The sequence below is a fragment of the Drosophila teissieri genome, chromosome 3R (genome assembly GCF_016746235.2).
Source record: "Drosophila teissieri strain GT53w chromosome 3R, Prin_Dtei_1.1, whole genome shotgun sequence".
In the NCBI taxonomy this organism is placed as follows: Eukaryota; Metazoa; Arthropoda; class Insecta; order Diptera; family Drosophilidae; genus Drosophila; species Drosophila teissieri.
The window spans coordinates 29,285,181-29,305,120 of NC_053032.1; the positions used below are offsets into that span (position 1 = coordinate 29,285,181).

The following is a 19,940-nucleotide window of genomic DNA, read 5'->3' on the forward strand; positions in this document are numbered from 1 at the left end:
CTCATGGACACTGCCACAAAGGCGAAAAAACAAAACGCGAGGAGAAATGAAAATGCAACATACAATGGAACTCCGATATATGTATGTAGGGACCTATTTGTCGGACCCTGAAGAGAACGCGAATCGCGCTAAAGACCGAGTTCTCAAACCTCTCGATAAGAAATCTTTCGAGCATAATTCGCTTGCTTTTCGCAGCAGATGAGTGCAGGTACAAAGGTCCCAGCGATTGGACCACCTAATAAACAGATCTTCGATCTTATAGACCACCAGTCGACCACTAATTGCACGGAGATCTCTTTATTGGCCAATGAATCACTATCACTATCACAATTGCAATCGCAATCACAGGAAGCAAGTGCACACAGCGGAAATCTCTCTATTCAGCACTGCCGAATTTCCAAATTTCCAAATTTTCGCACAAAGGCCAAAGGATGTACGGCTGCCGGGAATGGCGAATGAATGGAGCGTAGGTCCTGAAAGATGATGACGTACCAGGTCCCACATAATCCCTACTTTGTTGCCAATTTTCCCCGGGCTGACCGCAAATAATCGGACAGGAAGCCGGGGCAAGGCAAACCCCTACGGAAAATAGACGGCCACTGTGTGTGTGTGTGGGCTTTAATGTCGAACAATTTCATTAGCAAGTGTCCGCAGGATGCCAGGATCTCGCATATCGAGAGTGGCCGCAGTGCGTGCTCCGCAAGCTTAAGTGGCATTTAATGCCTCTATCTTGGCGCCCAATTAATTTCGTCCAATAAACCCAAAATTATATGCACACAAACCATATAGCCATAGCCATATAGCAACTCCATACATCTCAGTGAGCACACGAAGGGCGTTCAAAGCGTGGCGTGGAAACGAGGAGATTTGCAGAAATTTTGGCGCCAAAATGCAAGTTGATAAACCAGTTGCGTTGCATATTTCTGTGTTCAAATCTTTTTCTTTACTCTTTTTTTTGTATTTGCCTCTTTTTCAACGTCTGCACGACGGAGTGTATACATATACAGAGACTGGTGTGCGAGAGTCGCTCGTCATTGAGGCAGTCAGTGCGGTCTACATTTATAGCGAGCTTTCGCACACAAACAGCAAATCAGCCGGCAACGCGGCCCACAGGCTCAGATACTTGTGCGTTTGAAATGCGGAAAGAGTAAACCAGAATGAATTCCCGATACCCTTACTGCCCAGCCCAGCATCCTGGCTGTGAACCCAAGTGACCCCAGCTCAGCTTAAGTCACTACTCTAATAGATATGTTTCCACGAGGTGATAGTAGAGCTAAATGTGTTGGCTTTACTTGAATGGAATTTGATATCTTACTGAATGATGATCTTAAGGGTTCTAGTATTTGACTGCGTATTTCTGAGAATGCAAATCCCTCGTATTAAGATCACACCATGATTAATCTAACAAACTAAGATAATTGATAGTCTTCAAAGTACCTCCACCCAGACGAGGGTATTGGGGCCCAGCCCAGAAAAGGGATCCCAGAATGAACCCAGAACCCAGACGGAAAGCGGCGGCGAAGGCGACGCATAATTTGTAATAAACCTCCAGGACTAATGTGTCTCTCTCTGCCGCCGCAGACCCACCATCCGCGTCCAGAGTCATCCACAGCCATCCATCGCCTCCATGGCCTCCCCCTTCGCAGAGAAGTAAGCCCGGGACAGAGTCATAAAAATGAACCGCCAAGAATGAACGAAAAATTTGAGCCTTTAAACTTTTCACTTAATGAATCTAAGCGGAGTGAGCGGTGGGTAGTGCTGGACGTGATCGTCGTAGCCGTCATCAAAATCTCCGCAGGTAGTGAAGTTGTGCAACATTTTTTCCCAGGAACTTCTGCCGGTGCCGTGGCTCCTTATTGAAGCATATCGAGAACTGGTGCCACAGCATTCCATGGGACATCCACCGAAAGCCAAGACCAAAACACTAAGACAGGGTATCTCCAAAAAAACAACGAAAGAAGTGAAATAAACTACCAAAATGCAGGCAAACACCGCGGACGTATCAAAGAACTAAGCAGCCATCCATTGATTCGTATTTGTTGTTGCACCGTCTGGTTAGAACTGCAAGTTTACCTGACCAAACCATTTAACGTGCCAGACACATTTTCGGCGAAATGTTTTTAACAGCCGAAAGTGCAGGGCCCCAGGATCGCCTCGGATCAGAATGGAACCACATCGGAACGGAATCCGATTGGATTGGATTGGATCGCATCGGCTCGAATCCGGACATGCGAGGGCTAAGAACATGATACAATCGGTACTGGTGGGGAATAATGGTACATGGGTCTTATAGCGCTTGAGTTCTATCACTAAAGTTACGAAACAAACTACTATGGATCTTATGGTATTCTCACTGAAGTGTGTTATGCCTCAGGTTCTAGTAATGATCTAACAATGTTGAGTTCTATCAGTAAAGTTACGAAGTAACTACTATGGATCTTATGGTATTCTCACTGAAGTGTATTATGCCTCATGTTCTAGTAATGATCTAGCAATGTTCTATGAGTTCCACAATAATTCATTTAATATTCTTGGAGCTTACAGTATCGTATCAGTTGAAGGGGTTCTCAAACTTTCAAACTCTTTGCATTAGTAATGGGTATATTTGAGTCCTTAAGCTGGCATACCATCCTCAGCACTCATTCTTTCCTTATTTGGCTGGGCGGCTCGTCGAAAGAATTCGCCAATGCGAGACTCTGCGTGATTAGAGAGCCAAATTGTGCATTTCGCCGGGCTTGGCTCCAACTTGGGCTCGACTTTCGGGATTGGGGCTTTACTCGTATGGGGATAGGGTGGTGTGAGTGAGACTTGGAATTGGTCTCCTCGTCTCACCCACAATCGCGACATCTTTCTCGTTTATTGAATGCAGCAAGGAGTACATGTCTGTTATCGCTGTTTGCGAAGATCGTTATGTGTGGTTCCCTCGCCCCGGAGGTGGTGCTGGTGGTGGTGGTGGTGGTGGTGGTGGTGGTATGGGTAGTCCAAGTGATTGGCTCTGCTTGTATGGCGTGTGTTTGTAGAAGACCGCCAAAGTGCAGGCCACAATCGCTTTCGTGGTGTGTGACTCAGTTTTTGGCGCGAAAAGTTGGCGTCTTTGCATTTTTTTTGGGGCTGCTGTGGGGCAGGTTAAATGCGATACGAGAGAATCGAGGAAATCGAGGGAAGCAGATAAAAGGAAAGGGAAATTCTTGAGTTCTTAGGGATTCCCATAGGTATGGCTCTTCCGTTTTCCTGTTCTCACTTTCACCGGAAGGAAATCCTGGCTAACTTTTGGCAAACTTCTTGCGCTCTGCTCTTCGGTATTCCAACCTTGGATTGTCCTAAGCAAACAAAGTTACACCGCAGACATGACCACATCCTGAGGTTCATTTCGAGAACGGCGACGAACCGATGATCTCGAAAGGCCGTTAAGCAAAGTTCGCTTGACCGCAAAAAGACCAGAGGAGGAGCAGGAGTAGAACTCAAGTGACATTTGCTTGTAATCCAATACGCTTGAAGAGGCTGCGAATGGTTTTTGGTCAGCTCTTGTCTTACATAATCGATATAAGACGCACCACTTGCCAGAAAGAGGATCTAAAGTCCCTAAAATCAGGAGCAGCCGTGGTGGAAAGGGGCGGAACGAGGGACAGTTAGGCGCAGGTTGCGAACTTCATGTTTGCTCCTCGAGTGTTTGCTTTAGCGGGAAACCCTCGAGATTTTCGGTGGGTGCGGCACCTGTGACTAACCGTTCTTGCGCAATCCGGGTTTTTCCCATTTCCCAGTTCGGGGAATCGAACCGCAACGAGTCCATTGATTTTGCGGACCTCCGGTGACAGTTAGTGATAGTGGGCCCGACATTCGATACTCGGGATGCGGGGAAAGTGATCCTGGCTTAAGGATTCTGCTGCTATCGACGGTACAAATCTAGGCGCAGCACTTGAATCCGTTGGTGGACACTTGAGGCGAAACAATTTTCTCATCATTGGCAATGCGTTGGTCAATTAATGGGCCGGCAGATAGGAGCATAGGATCATAAGGATCTTGGATCCTGGACAAATACGAGTATCCTGTGGTGCACTTCGCTTAGCCGTTGACACTCCAAATAAAGTGCAACAACGGCAAAAAGATACTTTTTTTACGGCTAGTTAGAGATATCCCTTGTTGGACAGACAGTTTGACATTTTTGTGTTCCTGTCGCCGCCGTCCTGTGGTGTCCTGTGTGTCCTGTGTGTCCTCAGTGCGATGGTGTTGTTGTCCTGTTAGACAAACAACAAGTGTTTGCCATGGTGTGCGTGGTGCGTTGAGCAGGATCTTGAGACGGTTGAGAAGTTTTGGGATGGGATCTTGTGGGGGGGACACATCAGCTGAGCCGAGGAGTGCTGGGAAAATTTCTGTTCAATCAGCTGTTGGTAACACATAAACCCCTGGCCGTTAGAAACTGTTGTTGGCGACGAGGCTATGGGAAAATCAGGACGTAGTAGGGGTCTTGGTCCTCGGGATCACGATCTCGATCTCGGCTGGCTTGGCCTGAAGTGTAGCTAAACCTGTTTGACTTTTGTTGTTTATTATTGTTTTTTAGCTGTGTGGGTAGCCCTAATGCTCTAACTTGTTGCTGCTTTGTCCCGATTTTTGGACCAAACAAAGGCCCAGCAAATCATCAAGTGCTGCTCCTGCTGATGATGATGATGATGATGGGAATTGGGAATCGAAGTCCGATTGCACCATCATTTTTCCAGCTGCACGAGCGTGGCGAGTGGGCGAAAAATCAGGCAGGGATTCGGGATGCAGGATTCGGGGTTTTGGAATCAAGGATCGTACCTGCCGTGTGCTGATCTCACGCTCGCCAAACAATGCCAATGCCGAGTCAATGACAAAGTACTGGGCTGGTCAGGACGTTACAGGTTACGGGCTGTTGGGGGGATCTGCCGGGATATTCCCATCACAAATAGACCCTAATAACGCTATTTCCATTGCCATTGTGCTCTCCCCTCGAGGTGTTACAATTGCAGAATTATTGCCCTGGGAAGCGGCTCCACCTCCGTTTCGTAGGACCACCGAGCGGATTCCACCGAGCGGATTCCAGTCCCAGTCCGGATCCCTGATCATTTGGGCCCCGTCAGTTAACCCACGCCCTGAACCATAAACTTCGCCAGTCAACACAGCGAAGAGGTCCCATGAACACAAGACACCCGCTCAATGAGCGAAACGCTGTGCAAACATTTAAATAAAAAAGGGGAAGCGTTCGAGTGGCTCAACAAATTCTTAATTGTTGTACTCTGCTGCAGGGTAATGTGCCAATGGGATTCGCTTCGTTATAATAGTAAGTTGGTTCAACTAAAGCTTATACTGAAATGCCAGAAAGTTATTCCATAATCAATGGTATATGAATCTATTCTAAAGAACTCTCATTATCAAGAAATTCCCTTATTTTTAGCAGGTTCCTCATAATACCATAAGATATAGTCTAATCCTAGTTTTTGCTTGGTTTTGGGGTCTTTGAAGCTTCGGTCTTCTAAGCTACCCTATCTACACTTCCCTTTCATTTCTCTGCCATTCGCATTGAGCCAAAGTGCATAAAAAACCGAATTTGTCCGTTACAAAAATCTGCCGCGCGGCGACAGAGAAAGGGAGATTGAGAGAATCGGAGAAGGAGCTGCTGATGGTGAAGGGGGGGAGAGAGAGAGAGAGAGAGAGAGCGGGCGCGTGTTTGTGAGTGTGTGTTTATGTTTGATAAAATGCGATATGGGCACATTCCCATTGCACACCCCCTTCCCAACGAAACTCCCCTCGCGCGATGGAGAGAGCGAGCGGCGAGACAGGGGCGGAGAAACGGAGGAACGGGGAAACGGAGAAACGGAGAAGGCGAGTCTCTCTGGCTCCGCATGTGTTCATGCCCCATCTCCATCTCCAGGCCTGGAGAATGAGAATCCGACTCGCAGCGCGAACGACGAGACTCAGCCAACATAAACGGGAATAACGTATTTTTGCTGTCGGTGTGGCAGCCACACACACACACGCACACACACACACACTTAGACGGTGGGCAGGATAGATAGAGATTTGGAGATCCCCTCCCCACAAAACCCCCCACACAACTACAGATTCAGATAATGTGATAATATACTAGGTTCTATTGAATAGTTTCCATGTAATACCAAGCCTAAACAGAAAACAAGAGAATCCACAACCGAAATTTCCTGAAAAGTTAAACTTCTGGAGATTTCGATGGCAGTTAAGCTAAGCAAGTTTCCCTTTAGATTCTTTAACAGATATTTTAAAAGATAATTTCATATCTGAGCCCACACTGATGATGAATTTTCTATCATATTTTGTTGGCATTTCTCTGTGTGCACTGCGGCATAGACTGTCAACTTTTCAGAGCCGAAGTCAAGGCAATAAAACTGAAATAATTGAAAACCAGACAGAGCAGAGGGAATAGCGAGATAGGGAAGAAATGAGTTGGGGGGGCATGGGGAGGGGGACACTCACTATTTGAGCCCAAAAATATCTGAAAGATTAGATGGCGGGCATTTGGGAACCCCTTTTGGCTCCACTGCTGGCAGCCCTGGCAGCCTCAATGTGTTTTTGGGGGCCAGACGACGAAAGCAACACACACTTATGATTAATGTGCTGGCAAAATTGAAAATATATTTTTAACCCCACATGAGCAGCGAACGGCGAGCGGAAATGAGGAAGTCTTGGTTTGGTTTATGTTCTGCCAAAAGAGTTGGGGTGGATCCGTTGGGTATCCGTTGAATATAGTTCGCTGGGGGTATAGGGGGTATAGTATGCTCGACATACGGGGCTGATCACGATCACCAGAAGTGGGATTAGGCGGGGGAGTGCCATTCGCTCGTACCATTTCCATAAAGAGGAAGTTGGCGTTATTGTAGATGTAGAAATTCTCGGAAAGCGACAATTGAATGGGGAGGATAGAGTTGAACGGGGGGTTTCGGCTTCGGGGGAATAGGGAGGGCAATGAGGGGTTGAGAAAATAGAGTTGTGGCATAGTAATAATGATGATGATAAAGTTGTTCTTGCACTGATACATTTACAAATCAGTCGCTGCACAAATGAGTCGGAAAATCAGTGTACCCTGGAAAGTATGCAACACTTTTGGCGCTCTGCTTATTAAACCTCAATCATATTTTCGAACTTATATCAATTTAATTGGGAAATAGCAAACTATTTCAGATTTGCTTCATTGTTTTCAGACATCCTTTGTCTGCGCACTTGACCCTGCCTGATCTTCCTTGAAGTTCATTAAAAATGCATGAGCAATTATCGATTCTACGAATCATTTCATGCCATTCGCATTGAAGGCTGGCCCATAAATCTCCCGACTTCAAATCGAGATCAATGCACGTGCGAATCCCAACATCCAAGTGCTGGGAATGTTTAGAAAGACCCAAAATGCATCGGCAATACGAGAGCAAATTGCGCAGTCGCAGAGTGGACAACAAGATAAATGACCTGCTGACCCAGCCCATAAACGATGCTGTCACTGGGCAGATAGTTCCCAAAGTCAGCCAAAGAAAGATAATAAGAATAATAATAATAAAATAGACAGCAAACTGCGACAGACAGAAGAAAGAGTACTGCACTGTAGAATAAACACGCCAGGATATCAAGTGTACACGTCTCAGCTCGACTCTTTTTCGGATCGTATCGTATCGTATCGGATCGTATGGGATGGTATGGGATGGAATGGGATGGCGAAGAGCATGAGTTATGTTGCTCGGACTGCGAAAGATCTCCAGTTTCTGGTTTCTGCACTTGCAAGTGCAGTGGAAATCGCAGGCATTGTGCCCGGATAGATGGCCCGAAAGAGAGTATCGTGGGAATGGGCATTGTGACAAAAACTCGGGAAAAAAAGGAAAATTGTCTGTGGGCTTCAAGTGTCGCCAATGCCCGAGTCTCAGTCGTGTTTTCTTAGACAAATGTGTCCAATTTTCGTGTTGTGCTCCGTTGTTTTCCCATTCCCATTTTTTTTTGTCATCCCACTGGCCACAAAGAAAGTGTAGTACGCGTTTACCATGCGACCGGCATCCAGGATCCTTCGTCCTCGCATACTAGCATCTTGGCATCCTGGCATCCTTGGGCTCAAGTGGTCAACGCTGGGAAAGACAATCGCAGACAGTCTAATTTGTGCGCGGGCCACTTGAGTCTGGGAATGGAAAAAGAAAGGTTGGGCGTGCACCTCTCGCTGGACAAAAGTGAAGGAGTAGTCCTGTGCAGGACGAGTGTCCTGGCCCGAGGGCAGATGCATTTGGCGTGCGTGGGAGTCAATTTTGTGAGGGCCAGTGTGGGCACGATGATGCAAGGGACATTATATTCCTCAACTGCACTTTCTCACGACCCAAAAGTAAGGTGTCAATTTTGGGAGAAGGCAGAAAGCAGAGATTCCCAACGTGACTCTTCCCAAACCCTGACAATAAACTATTTGATTTTAAATATTTGTATTTTGTGTGAAGAATACAAATACAATACAGTCACTTAATTTGCTATATAAGACCTTAATGTGTTAAGTTGGCAAAGAGAAGTTAACACTTTTTGCGAATGCCAGTATGGGGATCTTGGTTGGTCTGTTTTTTCATATTTTATGTTCTTCCACTGTAGATAACTTATAAATCATATCCCACCGACCTGCACATGTTACCACCTTTGCCTATAACCTGTTGGTCAGGAATTAAGCATTATTTACGATCCAAAGCGACATTTTATGGCCATTAACACCGACTCTTCCGGTCGAAAAGGTCGCCATGTATCGTAAATCAATGGAATCCCGATCAAATAACTGCGATATATACTTAGCACAAAGGTTCAGATACTCAGATACGGCGGAGATTGCATGAATGGATGGATCGCGGCGAGGGAGAGGGAAGAATCGTCGATTTGGACACGGATGTGGCAACAATGTTGCTAAGTCTGTGCAAACATTTGAAAGTTTGCTCAGAGATATGGTGATAAGTGATCCCGACTGTTCGATAAGCGTGGCATGGAGCAGCTAGAGGGTCGATAGGGCATCCAGCAGATAAAAAGTAAGGGTATCAGCCCAAGAGTCTCAAGAAATCAGCGCTGTTTCCTTTACTTTTTTTGGACTGGCGATAAAATGAAAGTGAAAAAACCTCTGCTGACTGTCAAGTAATGTTTGTGCGATAAGCAAACATCAGATACGCAGATATGGCACAGATGCAATCCAGATACATATACAGATACAGATACATTTGGTCTCGAGATACGAGCTGGCCGACAGAAGTGTGCAAACATATTTGAACTTAGTTAAAAGCGCGTAAAAAGTCGATAAATGTCACTTATCTGTTTGTATAAATAATAATAAAGCCACCAGTGGTCAGGGGAGTGTGAAGGTTGGCCTGCCAGACGAGGATGCACCGAGAATAATTCGCAAGAGTTACTTATAACATTAAATTTCACACTCTGATGCCATTTACTAGGAAAGCTAGGAAAGATCCCACATTTTCTTGCTGTGTAAATATTAGAGGAAACATGAGTCTGCGGGTTGCGCAGAAACGGAAATCGGAGCGAGTGATGCAAATACAGCGAAAAAAAGAGAGGAATTAGCGCCAGCTGCAGTCGAGTGACGTCACCGAGATATCGACTGAACATACGCCCCCAGTCTTAACCCCCCACTGTCCGCTTAACCAGCTTAACCCGCATGTGTGCGCCCTGTGATAAGCGGAGTTTTTATGAATGGAAAAACGCATTTCTGATTGCTTTATAACCGCCGTTTCGTTACTTGCCGCTTCTTATCAATGGATGGCGGGCCGAATGTGGCGATAAGTCGCCTCTTTTGAACACTGACCTTGGGGGAGACTGCCAAAAGATACTGTCATAAGACCAGATGATATATATTCCGAGACGAAAGTGTGTTTGCAAATAATGGGGCGTTGCGGGGGCTACACACATGTGGTGTGTACTATATGTACATGCTCGTATGTGCAAATCATAATTTATCCTACTGCGGAAACGACTGCGACGTGCTCCCAGTAGAATTGCTCGTCTTCTCCGATTTCGCGTCGAGTTTTAGTCAAGCGATTCGCTACAATTCCATTCCAGTCGACAATTTATGCAGACTTATATCGCATATGCCACATCATATGCATATATCTGCATACTCGTACATATGTCATATGTTCGCGAACACTTCACTTCACTTTATTTTATTTTATTTGATTTTCTGCTTCCTTTATTCCGATATTTACTAAGCCTGGCGCGTGCTTTGGTTTGTGAATGAAGCGAATTATGTGTTATATATAGTGGGGGATATGATTCAATTGATCCAATTTCGAAGCCATGGAATACTCTCTTTTATTGGGGCCTCAAGTGCTGTCAGGTTTGATAAGCCTCTAAACATTAAATCTATCTAGCGGGGCATTTCCTTTTCTATTTTTAAGAATTATTATTATCGTGACTTTTGGTGATATTGGTAAATATTTTGCTGGCTTGGCACATTTTTATACCCTTAAAAAGAAGGGTATTGCCGTTCACATATAGCATGAAATTGCCTGTTAATAGAACAAGGTTATTCTGTGAACATATTCAGAGTATTTCAATATTCGGTCTTGAAAAAGCCGAAGCTTGTTGTTCCATATCACACAGCTGTGGTTGTGAGTGTGTCAGCTATTTCGGTACGCGAAACAGTTACGTTACAAAAAGAAGAAAAAACGGAGAATACCCAGTCTAATTCCTAGAAATAAGCAAATGAATCCATAAATATCAACCGAGGCGGCAGACTCAACCGCATTCCTCGACAGTCGGTTTTTATCACTTTCCGGATCATCTGTGAATGGAACTCACTGGCCACTCCCCATTGACCAGAATCATTTATTGAATGGCCGGTGCTCTAACTCTAAGATTATATTCCTGGAACGCATTTGGGTGACACAGTGAGGAGCGCAGTCGCGGCCTCTTCAAAACCATAACCATTCGAGCTCCCGCCTGGCGAGGGTTTTTATTATACTTCAGCATCGCGGACAAAGGATGAGTGGCTGGCTCGGTTGGATCGGAAACCTAGAAATTATGCCGGACAAAAGTGTTAAGGTTGCGTAGAGAAATTGTTTGGAAAATATGAATTACAAGCCTCTCGAAGCGAGTCCAAAACTCCCCGAAGAGTTACCTGCAGCGCGCTGCCATTATGCAAGGCATTGTAACAGGTTGCGACTCGACTCGGCTTTTTGTTGCATCCACACTTTTTTAAGTGCCTCTGCCTGCCGTAAAAAATCATCGTTCTGGTTCGCGCGATCCTTGAAGTACATAGGTGTTAAACAAACAGCAGCCGGATGGGAAACTGTGCGGAAATCGCTTTACAAGGCAGAAAGTATATCGCAAAGGACGAAAGAATGGCATCCAAGGGGGTATTGGGTGAAAGGAGAACGGCGAACGGCGACCGAGGAATCCTTTATGCCTTTATGGAAAGTAACTTCTGTTTAATTTGAGAGGCGACTTGAAAGTACAACTCGAAGGTACCTTGTGGTTTTCGAGGCTTGACCTTAGAATACTTGAATTCTAAACACTTCAGCTCATATTTCTAAGGAGTACTGCTGTTTTTCCAAGAGCAGTCCTTACAGTTTCTTCATATATGCTATTATTTTAGAGGACGGACCGAGCACTGATTTTCTTTGAGCACTTTTGAAGTCATCATATTGCCAGTGATTATATTTCCTTTGGCAATGACTTCAATGGCCTTGAGTTTATTTATTTATTCATTCCGTTTTGATAGCACGCTAGTTGTTATTACAAAAAGTCATTCATTTTTATTTTAAAAGTTGAGAGCTCCAAACTGGTAAAGACTGTGGACAAACAATAAAACTCTTGTAACAATTACTAGATTTATTTGTCCCGCTAAAAAACCTATGATATTACATGCCTTTAAGAAGACACGTTTTTGCTATCACTATGGCCATTCATTCGCCTAGACAAAGGCCATTTAAAAACCCATTTCATACAATTAATAACAATAAAATTACACTAAAATTGCAACAACACCGCACACCCCCAACAAGGCGGCACACAAAGGACACAATGGCCATTGTCGCAGGATCTGATCCACTTGCCACCGCTGCCGCTATTCAAAGTAACTCGTAACTCTGGTCGCCTCATTCACGAAACGCACTGTACTATACGGAATATATAGTCGGGCAATGGGACAATGGGCGTGGCTCTGCGCACTCGACTTCGAAATCCAGAGACACCGAGTTGCAGGGACACATTGCACGTGCGTGAGTGCAACAATTGTCCTGCGAACTGCAATTGTGTCATGTCCTGATCGCAGTTTGATCCTGTTTGGCCAGCACTGTCCAGCTCCAGAGGTGTACTTTTCCATTTAAAATCAGCGATGTGAAAATGTACAAGACGTGATTTTTACGTAGTTTTTTCCTCAAAGCATGGCCCATTGTTTGCGCAGTTCATTAGTTGCCAGGACTCGAGTTCATTTCGGTGGACACGTACGTGTCGGGGAAAATGCCGCCAAAAATGGTAGGATGATTTTTCCAGCCAAGCTTTGCCGCCTCAGCTGCGGTTGAGTGTGTTTTTTTTTTTTATATTTTGCTTGGCAGTTTGGTGCTTCGAACATTAAACTAATTTATCACCAATATATGCCAGGATCCTGGGCGCAGGATGGGCTGGGAAAGGACACCCCTTTCGGTGGGAATCGCTCGTGTGTTGGGCTTTTGTGTCTACTTACCATAATGAAAACATTTTCAAATATTTTATGCAAAGTCCTGACATGACCTTTGCCGAACCTCAACTGCCGCGTCTCCCGTTGCGCTTGATGTCCTGTCCCGATGTTCCGATGTCCCGAGCGAGTGTCCTGAATGGGAACTGCAACACACACAGCTAGTATGTACGTATATCTCATCCCATCCCTTACCGGTTCGTAATTTGCGATCTGAACTAGTTTTCGGCATGGCCCTGTCATTATGTAGATTTTTCAGGCCGCGAGTACACGATCGCCCCAAAAACATGGAAGGGGAATTCGAATACTTAGTGGAATACACCAATGTTGTTGCTGTTAGTCGGGATGATGTTCCATGTTCGCCGGGTTTACGGGGGTCATCAGGACTGGGATTTGTTTCTCACAGGAAATATGTGTACTAGACCATAAACCTTGAAAGCACAAAGAGAACCAGATAACGATCCGGCCCAAATGTATCCACCGGCAAATGGGAAAAGGCAAACACAAAGCCGCAATTTGGCTGGTGAAAATCATCGAGGTCGATCCATTTGCAGGACCATATACCCATTTATAAGTGTAGATGTGTAGGTCGGTCTGCTATATGTATATCCGCCTCCGCCGCGATGAGTGACTGCTGGGTTTGACTGTCTAAGCCGCAGGTACGGAGTGATTAACCGCCGAGCTATTGCCACCGCAATTAGGATCGGATCGGGATGCCCGAGATCCCAATAAAAGCCAAATTGAATCGGGTCGGGATCGGGATCGGAATCGAGAGCGGACAACTAGTGCAGGACCTGTAAGGATGCAGCTGATAATGGCAAAGAATTGCGTCGTCACAGGTTCACAGAGATGGCCAGCAGAAAAAAAGGAAGACAAGTAGTGCTGTTGAGGGGGGAAAAGGTAGTAGAACAATTTTTTAACATCAAACGAATAAAGGTCGCTCTCGCACACTCATATTTACTTTGGAAAAAGGGAGCTCCTGATTTGTTGCAAGATTTCTCCGTAAATGGCATAAAAAACCGCTCGAGAAACCAGGCGACAAGCCGTGGGATCGCCGTGGCTGTGCCAGTGAATCGTTGTTAAGATTGTTAATGGCACCCGACCTGTTCACGTCCACGATCACAATGTTGGACAATTAACACGGCCCAGCAACAAGAAAGCCAGGCTGTTGGAGGCACATCCTTGGGAATGTCGGGCAAAACACAGAGGCCGCTACAGAAATCAAGGCCCCCTATTTCATCTCCTTTATGCCGCATTCCCGCGCCCCTTATGAATTGTTCGTTCATATTTTGTGGATCATTTGGGCCGGGGCAGTACCGCCATCAGCTGATCCCGGGGATTAATTATGTTGACAGGTTGCTGCGATTCAAGTGCCCTTGGTTTGGTGGGTTTCAAATGCGAGAGGAATTAACTTTTTGTGTAGTATGTTCACGTTTCATTCAGGCAGCTCCTTTGATATCTTCCTGGAATCTAAGTCACATCCTTCGAACCCGCCCAATTTGAAAAGTGTCAAACTTGTGTAATGCAATTTAAGGCATTTTCTTTTAATGAAAGTGTTCTTAGATGTTTGTTGAGACATGTTGCTTAACTATATGATATGATTTTGGAGATGATATGATTTGTAGATTCCTAAATTTTCCTTGCGTACATCTGATCCACATACTTCCTAATACTGGGTCGCTTTATCCTCTCGCAGGGCAGTAGGTCGATGTAGTTCTTGGTCCGCCGATAAGCTGCCACATTTGTGTAGCAGTGATGCACGTAGTTCTGACCCAAACTGGACAGCACAACGGAGCGCAGATCTGGCTTGGCCTTTTCGGGAATAACCGATTTGGGCAGAGGCACTTGGAAGGTGATGGTCAAAAGGAGCGGCAAGGATGGGAGCATTGCATCCGAGGCAGGAGGTGCTGAAAGTGCAGGAGCTGCTGAAGGCTCCGAAGGTTCTGGAGAAACTTTAAAATCATCTTTTGGAACAGCTTTACTACTGGCACTACTTGTAGGAGTTTGTGCCTCTGGCATGGCAGATTTGTGTTGCACTGCAGTCAGTTTCTTCCACATGCTCAGTAGAAGCTTTGCCGACCTGGAAAGGCCCTTCTCCAGTGCCCTCATCTCGTCTGAGCTGGGTATGGATTTGGACAAGTTGAAACTCCAGCGGGAGACTCCATCCTGCGTGGTTACTGCATAAGCATAGTTTCTATCACTTTTGCTGGCGGTTACTAGCTTTATAAAGTTGGGTTCTACCAGTTTTTGAAGAAGCGACGACCTGTAACCTGGTGACTTTGAATTCTTCTCCAAAGTTTGGTAGCCAGCTCCATGTTTGGAGTCATCTTTATGTGCCTGCATTCCAGGAGCTTTGAGTAGCTGCGTAACTGTAGACTGTGACTTGTTTAGGGACCCAGAGATCTGTTGACTTCCCTTATTTGTAGATTTTTCCTTCGCCTTGCGACAGTTCAGTCGGTGTCCCTTGATCAGATGTGGATTCGATTTGATGGCCTGCTCCATGGAGTGAGTGCGACAGAAAAGCACCATGGCGTAGTTCAAGTTATCCGTGCCGTTCTTCACGCAAACCCTCTCCAAGTCCCCGAAACTGCTGAAGAAGTTAAACACATCCCGATGGGTGATGGCCTGGTCCAAGTCGGGAACATACATCCGGCGATCGGTTTCCGCCTCGGGAGGCAGTCGTTTGGGTGGCTGGACTACCACGGTACCAGGCTGCGGCTGTGCCTTCGCTTGTAGGGATTGGAACTGGGCTGGGAGGATGTACTAGATATCGTGAGAGGGTCTAAATCCCTGATAGCCGTTCTCACCTGCCTGCTCCTTATAGACACTAGCTGTTTCCAGGGGCGCTGCATTCTCCTGCTTGGACTCACTCATCCTGGCTCGCTTTGGCACAGGACCCGAGTCTAATCCAGGCAAGCCCATCGGCGTATTGGGCACCACCAGAGATTCTATGGAAATCAAGGAGCACCACGAACTATCCATGCTAAGCAGTTGTTCTTCAACAAAGTTCTAATACTTTCAGCATTTACACTATAAGTTGACAGACCAACTGAAAGCCAACTCTGATCAATGCTTACTATGATTATTTATTATTAGTGGTGAAAAGGGAGTTTTCATATTTCGCTTTAATAATTGCCATTCATTCAAATAAATTCCCTAGATTTTACGCAGAATCCAAAGCCTTTCCCTTGAGACTTCCCAAAATCCTTAAGAGTCAAACCTACTCAAACCTTTTCCATTGCATAAATATAAATTGCACTTTCAGCCCATCGAGGCCTGGGAAAATTTCTATCCGTTTTGCACAAGGAAATGATTTGGCAAACTGGGCACAAATATTTTCGTCGGAAATTCCATAAATATTTGATGAAACTGAAGGATCAAATTCGAAGCCCCATTCAAGGTCCCCAGAGTGAGTGCCGTGCCATGAATGAGTGAATATATTCGTAACGGTCGGCATTCCGACCGACTGCGATTCATGAAACAGTTGCCACCAAATCGTGGCCAAATGAATGGAAGCAGTAAGCAGTAGGCCAAAAGCAAAAAGCAAAAACCCAGCTGGAATGCGTTGGCAGTTTGAATGTCGCCTCAGGTGACAAATTGCAAGGCTTGCACAGGTTGCACTGGTTGCACTTGGTGTTGCACAGTGTAAAAAGGACGACGACTCAATGACGCGGCAGGTTCCGTTGAAAAAATGTGCCATTTCGCACCTCCATAAAAACGTGTCCCGAATGGGTTTTCCTGCCATTTGCCATTTGCCATCAATGGACTGGGCGGCCTTCGGTTTCGGTTGCATAATGTTTGACTGCTGGGCGGAAAGTTGCACATGGCTTCTAATGTGCGATTTGCATTCGCAATCGGTCAGGGGTGAACACAGGATGTGATGAATGTTTACCCAACTCGCTGAAATCAGGGCGCATCCTTTTCACGCATCCTCTCAGTTTTCACATCCTTTGCCCACCCAGGTTACGTAAGCCATAAACAAGTGGACCGTGGTGGACTAATAGACTTGTTGCCAAGGCCGCAGAGATCGCCTCCTTCTCACGCCTCGACTGCATCCGGGACTCCATCCAGTTTGGGATTCCAGCTAAAAACGCGGCAATATCCCTCAGATACTTTGTGCGGACGTGAAGTTCAGCCGTTTAGCCATTCAGCCATTCAGCCGTTTAGCCGTTCATTGATTCATTCATGAACATTCGCCCGCAAACAATAAGGACACAACTAGCAAATCTCTCGAGCACTTCAGGGAACAATGAGGAGCCCAGGCAAATTTTGTGTACGAGGACACTCGGTGTTCTCACGTTCATTTCAGCGATTTCCTTCGTTTTTGGGTGTTTTTTCGGCTCTTTTTTAATGTTGGCTTAAACCTCAAGTGACCGAGGGTTTGATCACCATTATGATGAGCTCACTGAGAATTGGCGAAAAAAAAAACACGAAAAAACCGAGAGGAGAAAGGAAAGCGGATACTCAGCCACTCAACCGGGTGTCCCGGCATCCTCATCATCCGCCGATCATCCCGGATATAGTTCGATATATATTTTTTGCGAGTTCGCTGGCTCTTTCACAACGAAATTCTCTGGAATGCCCGAAGAATACATAATAATCAGCAGATAATGCCGTTGATTATCTCGGGAATGTCTATTCATCGCCTGGCGCTGTGTCCTTCGAGTCCTTCGAGTCCTCCTGCCGCCTCGAATTTCCCTCGCCGTGTGCGGCCTGCCAAAAAAGTGAGAATTTATGAGGTTTTCACCAGCGCAGCGACGATGGTGGTGAGGGAGTTTCCCTAGAAGTTGCGATTGGAGCCGTGCGCTCAACTGTGGGAAAACTGCATTTTCCGGCCTGACTTTGGCGTCTACCAGGAATTTCGGCTTTTATCACGGATGCGAGATGTTGTCGCCTGTCGCTCATTGTTTGTACCAAACACAATTTAATTTGATTACAAATCAGAGACAGCCACACGCATTTGCATTCAAGACTTTTCCCAGCCACCCCGGAACTTGGAACCTGGAATCTGGTATCTGGAACCTGGAACCCGCATCCGAATCCGAATCGGAATCCACATCCCTGCGATTTGGTCAAGACATTATGCAGAACAGGCGCTCGATAAGCACGAAGTCTGTGTCATTGTCGCCTGATGAAGATGAATGATGTAATAATTCCGTCATAAAAATAACGCATACTCAGCACACTGGTAGCTGGATGTGCGATGTGCAGGGTGGATTTGCTCCTACTACGAGTATACGTATAGCTTACTATTAATGCGAACCGGACCAAATTAAAGCTTGGAAATCCTCGGCCAGCTGCCAGCTCAACAAGTTCTGAATGCTGTGTGTATACTGTATACCATTTGCGTTTTCATTTAGAACTGGTTTACACTCCTTTACTTCGCCTAGCCTAACCCCATCATATTCATTTACATTTATCGCATTTCCCGAAAACGCCGAGCAGCTTTGATGTTTCCAAAAAATGTCGGATTGTCGGGCCGGGAGGAGAAAGTCGAGAAATCCATTAGCATGCTCAGCCGGGCAAATCCATCATAAGCCATGCCTAAAAAAGTACTTAAATCCCCGTTCGCCTTGACCCTTCTTCATCTTCAGCTTCAGCTTCTTCTGCTTCTGCTTCTGGTTCAGAGTATCTCGTGGATGCCATGGTCGTGCATCCTTTTGTTTTCCAGATACTTGGATACTTGTTTTATGTCTTCGTTCCGTCGGCTGGTTGCCCTCGCCTCACCTTTGGCTTCGTTTTCTACAACTCTCTTTTCTACGTGGATCGCTGCGTCTTCGATGGATTTTTTGTTTTGATTGCGCTGTCCGTTCGGTTGAAGACCCCATTCCCATTCCCATTCCACCTCCAGTTTCGATTCCCAATCCCGAAGACCCCATCCCATCCTAAAACCCCCACACCAGCACAGAGTACCATTCCCTTTTCCGATTCTTTCCTCCTTCTTGTTTGTGAAGTCAAAGTGTCGAATTGTAAAGATCACTCACCTTTTGGTGGATCGCTGGCCTAGGCCGCACATACATAAATGGATGTGTGCATATGTAAGGCATCCCATAGATACATAAACATTTACATTCCTGCCCCCTTTCGACGCCTTCTTGTGAATCACTGGGAAAAAATTGTTATAATTAATGCACATATTTGTAATAATCCATAAGTAGCTGCTGTACGACAAACTCAGTTAGCACGCATTCTGAATGTGTTTTTCTTCAGATAAGTTTACTTTGCAGTTGTAGGTGGTGCTTTTCTGTCAGTGCAGTGGATCCCAGCTATACCCCTTTATTATGGCAGGCATGTCGCCTTCTTCCGCTGCTATTTCACTGTGTAATCACGACCAGGCTCACTCCCTGCCTCCCCAAAAAAAACATATGCAATCCACCGCAGAAGGTATCCGAGATGGGTTCAGTTCTATGGCTGCACGCTTATTTGTTTGTTTGTGGGCTCCAAACTGGTACTGGCATCCGTTCCAGGGCGTTCACTGTACCCGGCCGGGTACAGTCCTCTCCTGCCTTGGTGTTTTTCCTGATTTTTCTCCAAAGGGCGCACGTCCAACAGGTTTGTCTAGTAACGAGTACGTGCAGCGTCGCTCCCCACCGATTTTAATGCTTCTGTTGGCTTCTAAGAAGCCAGTTGTTGTTTTCCTTTCGGCTCTATCTGAATGCCGATCGAGCCCCCTTTCAGTTGGGCTAGGAGTCAAGTTTACTTACCTACCTCACCGCATCTCTGTTTGCCAAGACTTTCAATGTTGGAAAAACGAAAACTCTGGCGGAAACTCTGGAGGAAATCGTTCTATAAGCCGATTTGCTGCCAGCGAAGACGGAAGGAAGTTGACCAAATGATGATGCGTGGAAAATACTAAGCAGCGGCATTAAGGTTGGGAAATCGGGGCAAAGACATCCAGCAGACAACTTTATTTGGGGAATCATGAATTTTAATGTGGTCAAGACATGAAAATAGACGGGAAATAATGTTCCAAAGACAGACAAATTGAAATTTATCCATTAGAATGTAAGGAAAGAAATGGCCATTAGGATCATTTGATGCATATTAAGCAGTTTACAATTCTGTTGTGTTACAAAACGGGGAATTAAATAGGAACTTCAGCATTTTCCCTTAATGATCGTATTGATTTTCCAGTTTTATGGCCCCTCGTTAATGTTTTAATGGCCAATAATCGTTTAGCAGACCCCAGTCACGCCCATTTGGTAACTCGAGTGTTTCGCCCACGCAGTCGATGCCAAATTGAGATGTTGCATTTTATGGCTAATTG

The 19,940-nt window shown here is 45.7% G+C and overlaps 2 protein-coding genes across 3 annotated transcripts in view; one reads left to right on the forward strand and one right to left on the reverse strand.

The window, feature by feature from the left end:
* LOC122621232 (tyrosine-protein phosphatase 99A) overlaps positions 1-19,940 on the forward strand; it is a 234,771-nt gene that overhangs the window by 26,463 nt on the left and 188,368 nt on the right. The gene's annotated exons all lie outside the window — the stretch shown is intronic.
* On the reverse strand, positions 14,238-15,723 carry LOC122621236. Of its 2 annotated transcripts, none has more exons than XM_043799040.1 (2): positions 15,481-15,723; positions 14,238-15,423 (listed from the first exon to the last, which is right to left on the reverse strand). In XM_043799040.1, exons 1-2 carry the CDS (start codon positions 15,653-15,655, stop codon positions 14,303-14,305), a joined length of 1,296 nt encoding a protein of 431 aa, XP_043654975.1. In that variant the 5' UTR covers positions 15,656-15,723; the 3' UTR covers positions 14,238-14,302. The 2 variants fall into 2 exon arrangements, with proteins under 2 accessions (XP_043654975.1, XP_043654976.1); XM_043799041.1 differs by having other exon boundaries at positions 14,238-15,418; positions 15,481-15,661.

Excerpts from the sequence above, each read along its gene's own strand:
- LOC122621236 (XM_043799040.1), bottom strand. The coding sequence starts at position 15,655 with ATGGATAGTTCGTGGTGCTCCTTGATTTCCATAGAATCTCTGGTGGTG. Across the intron at positions 15,424-15,480 it reads TGTCTATAAGGAGCAGGCAG|CCCAGTTCCAATCCCTACAA; the intron begins GTGAGAACGGCT and ends ACATCCTCCCAG.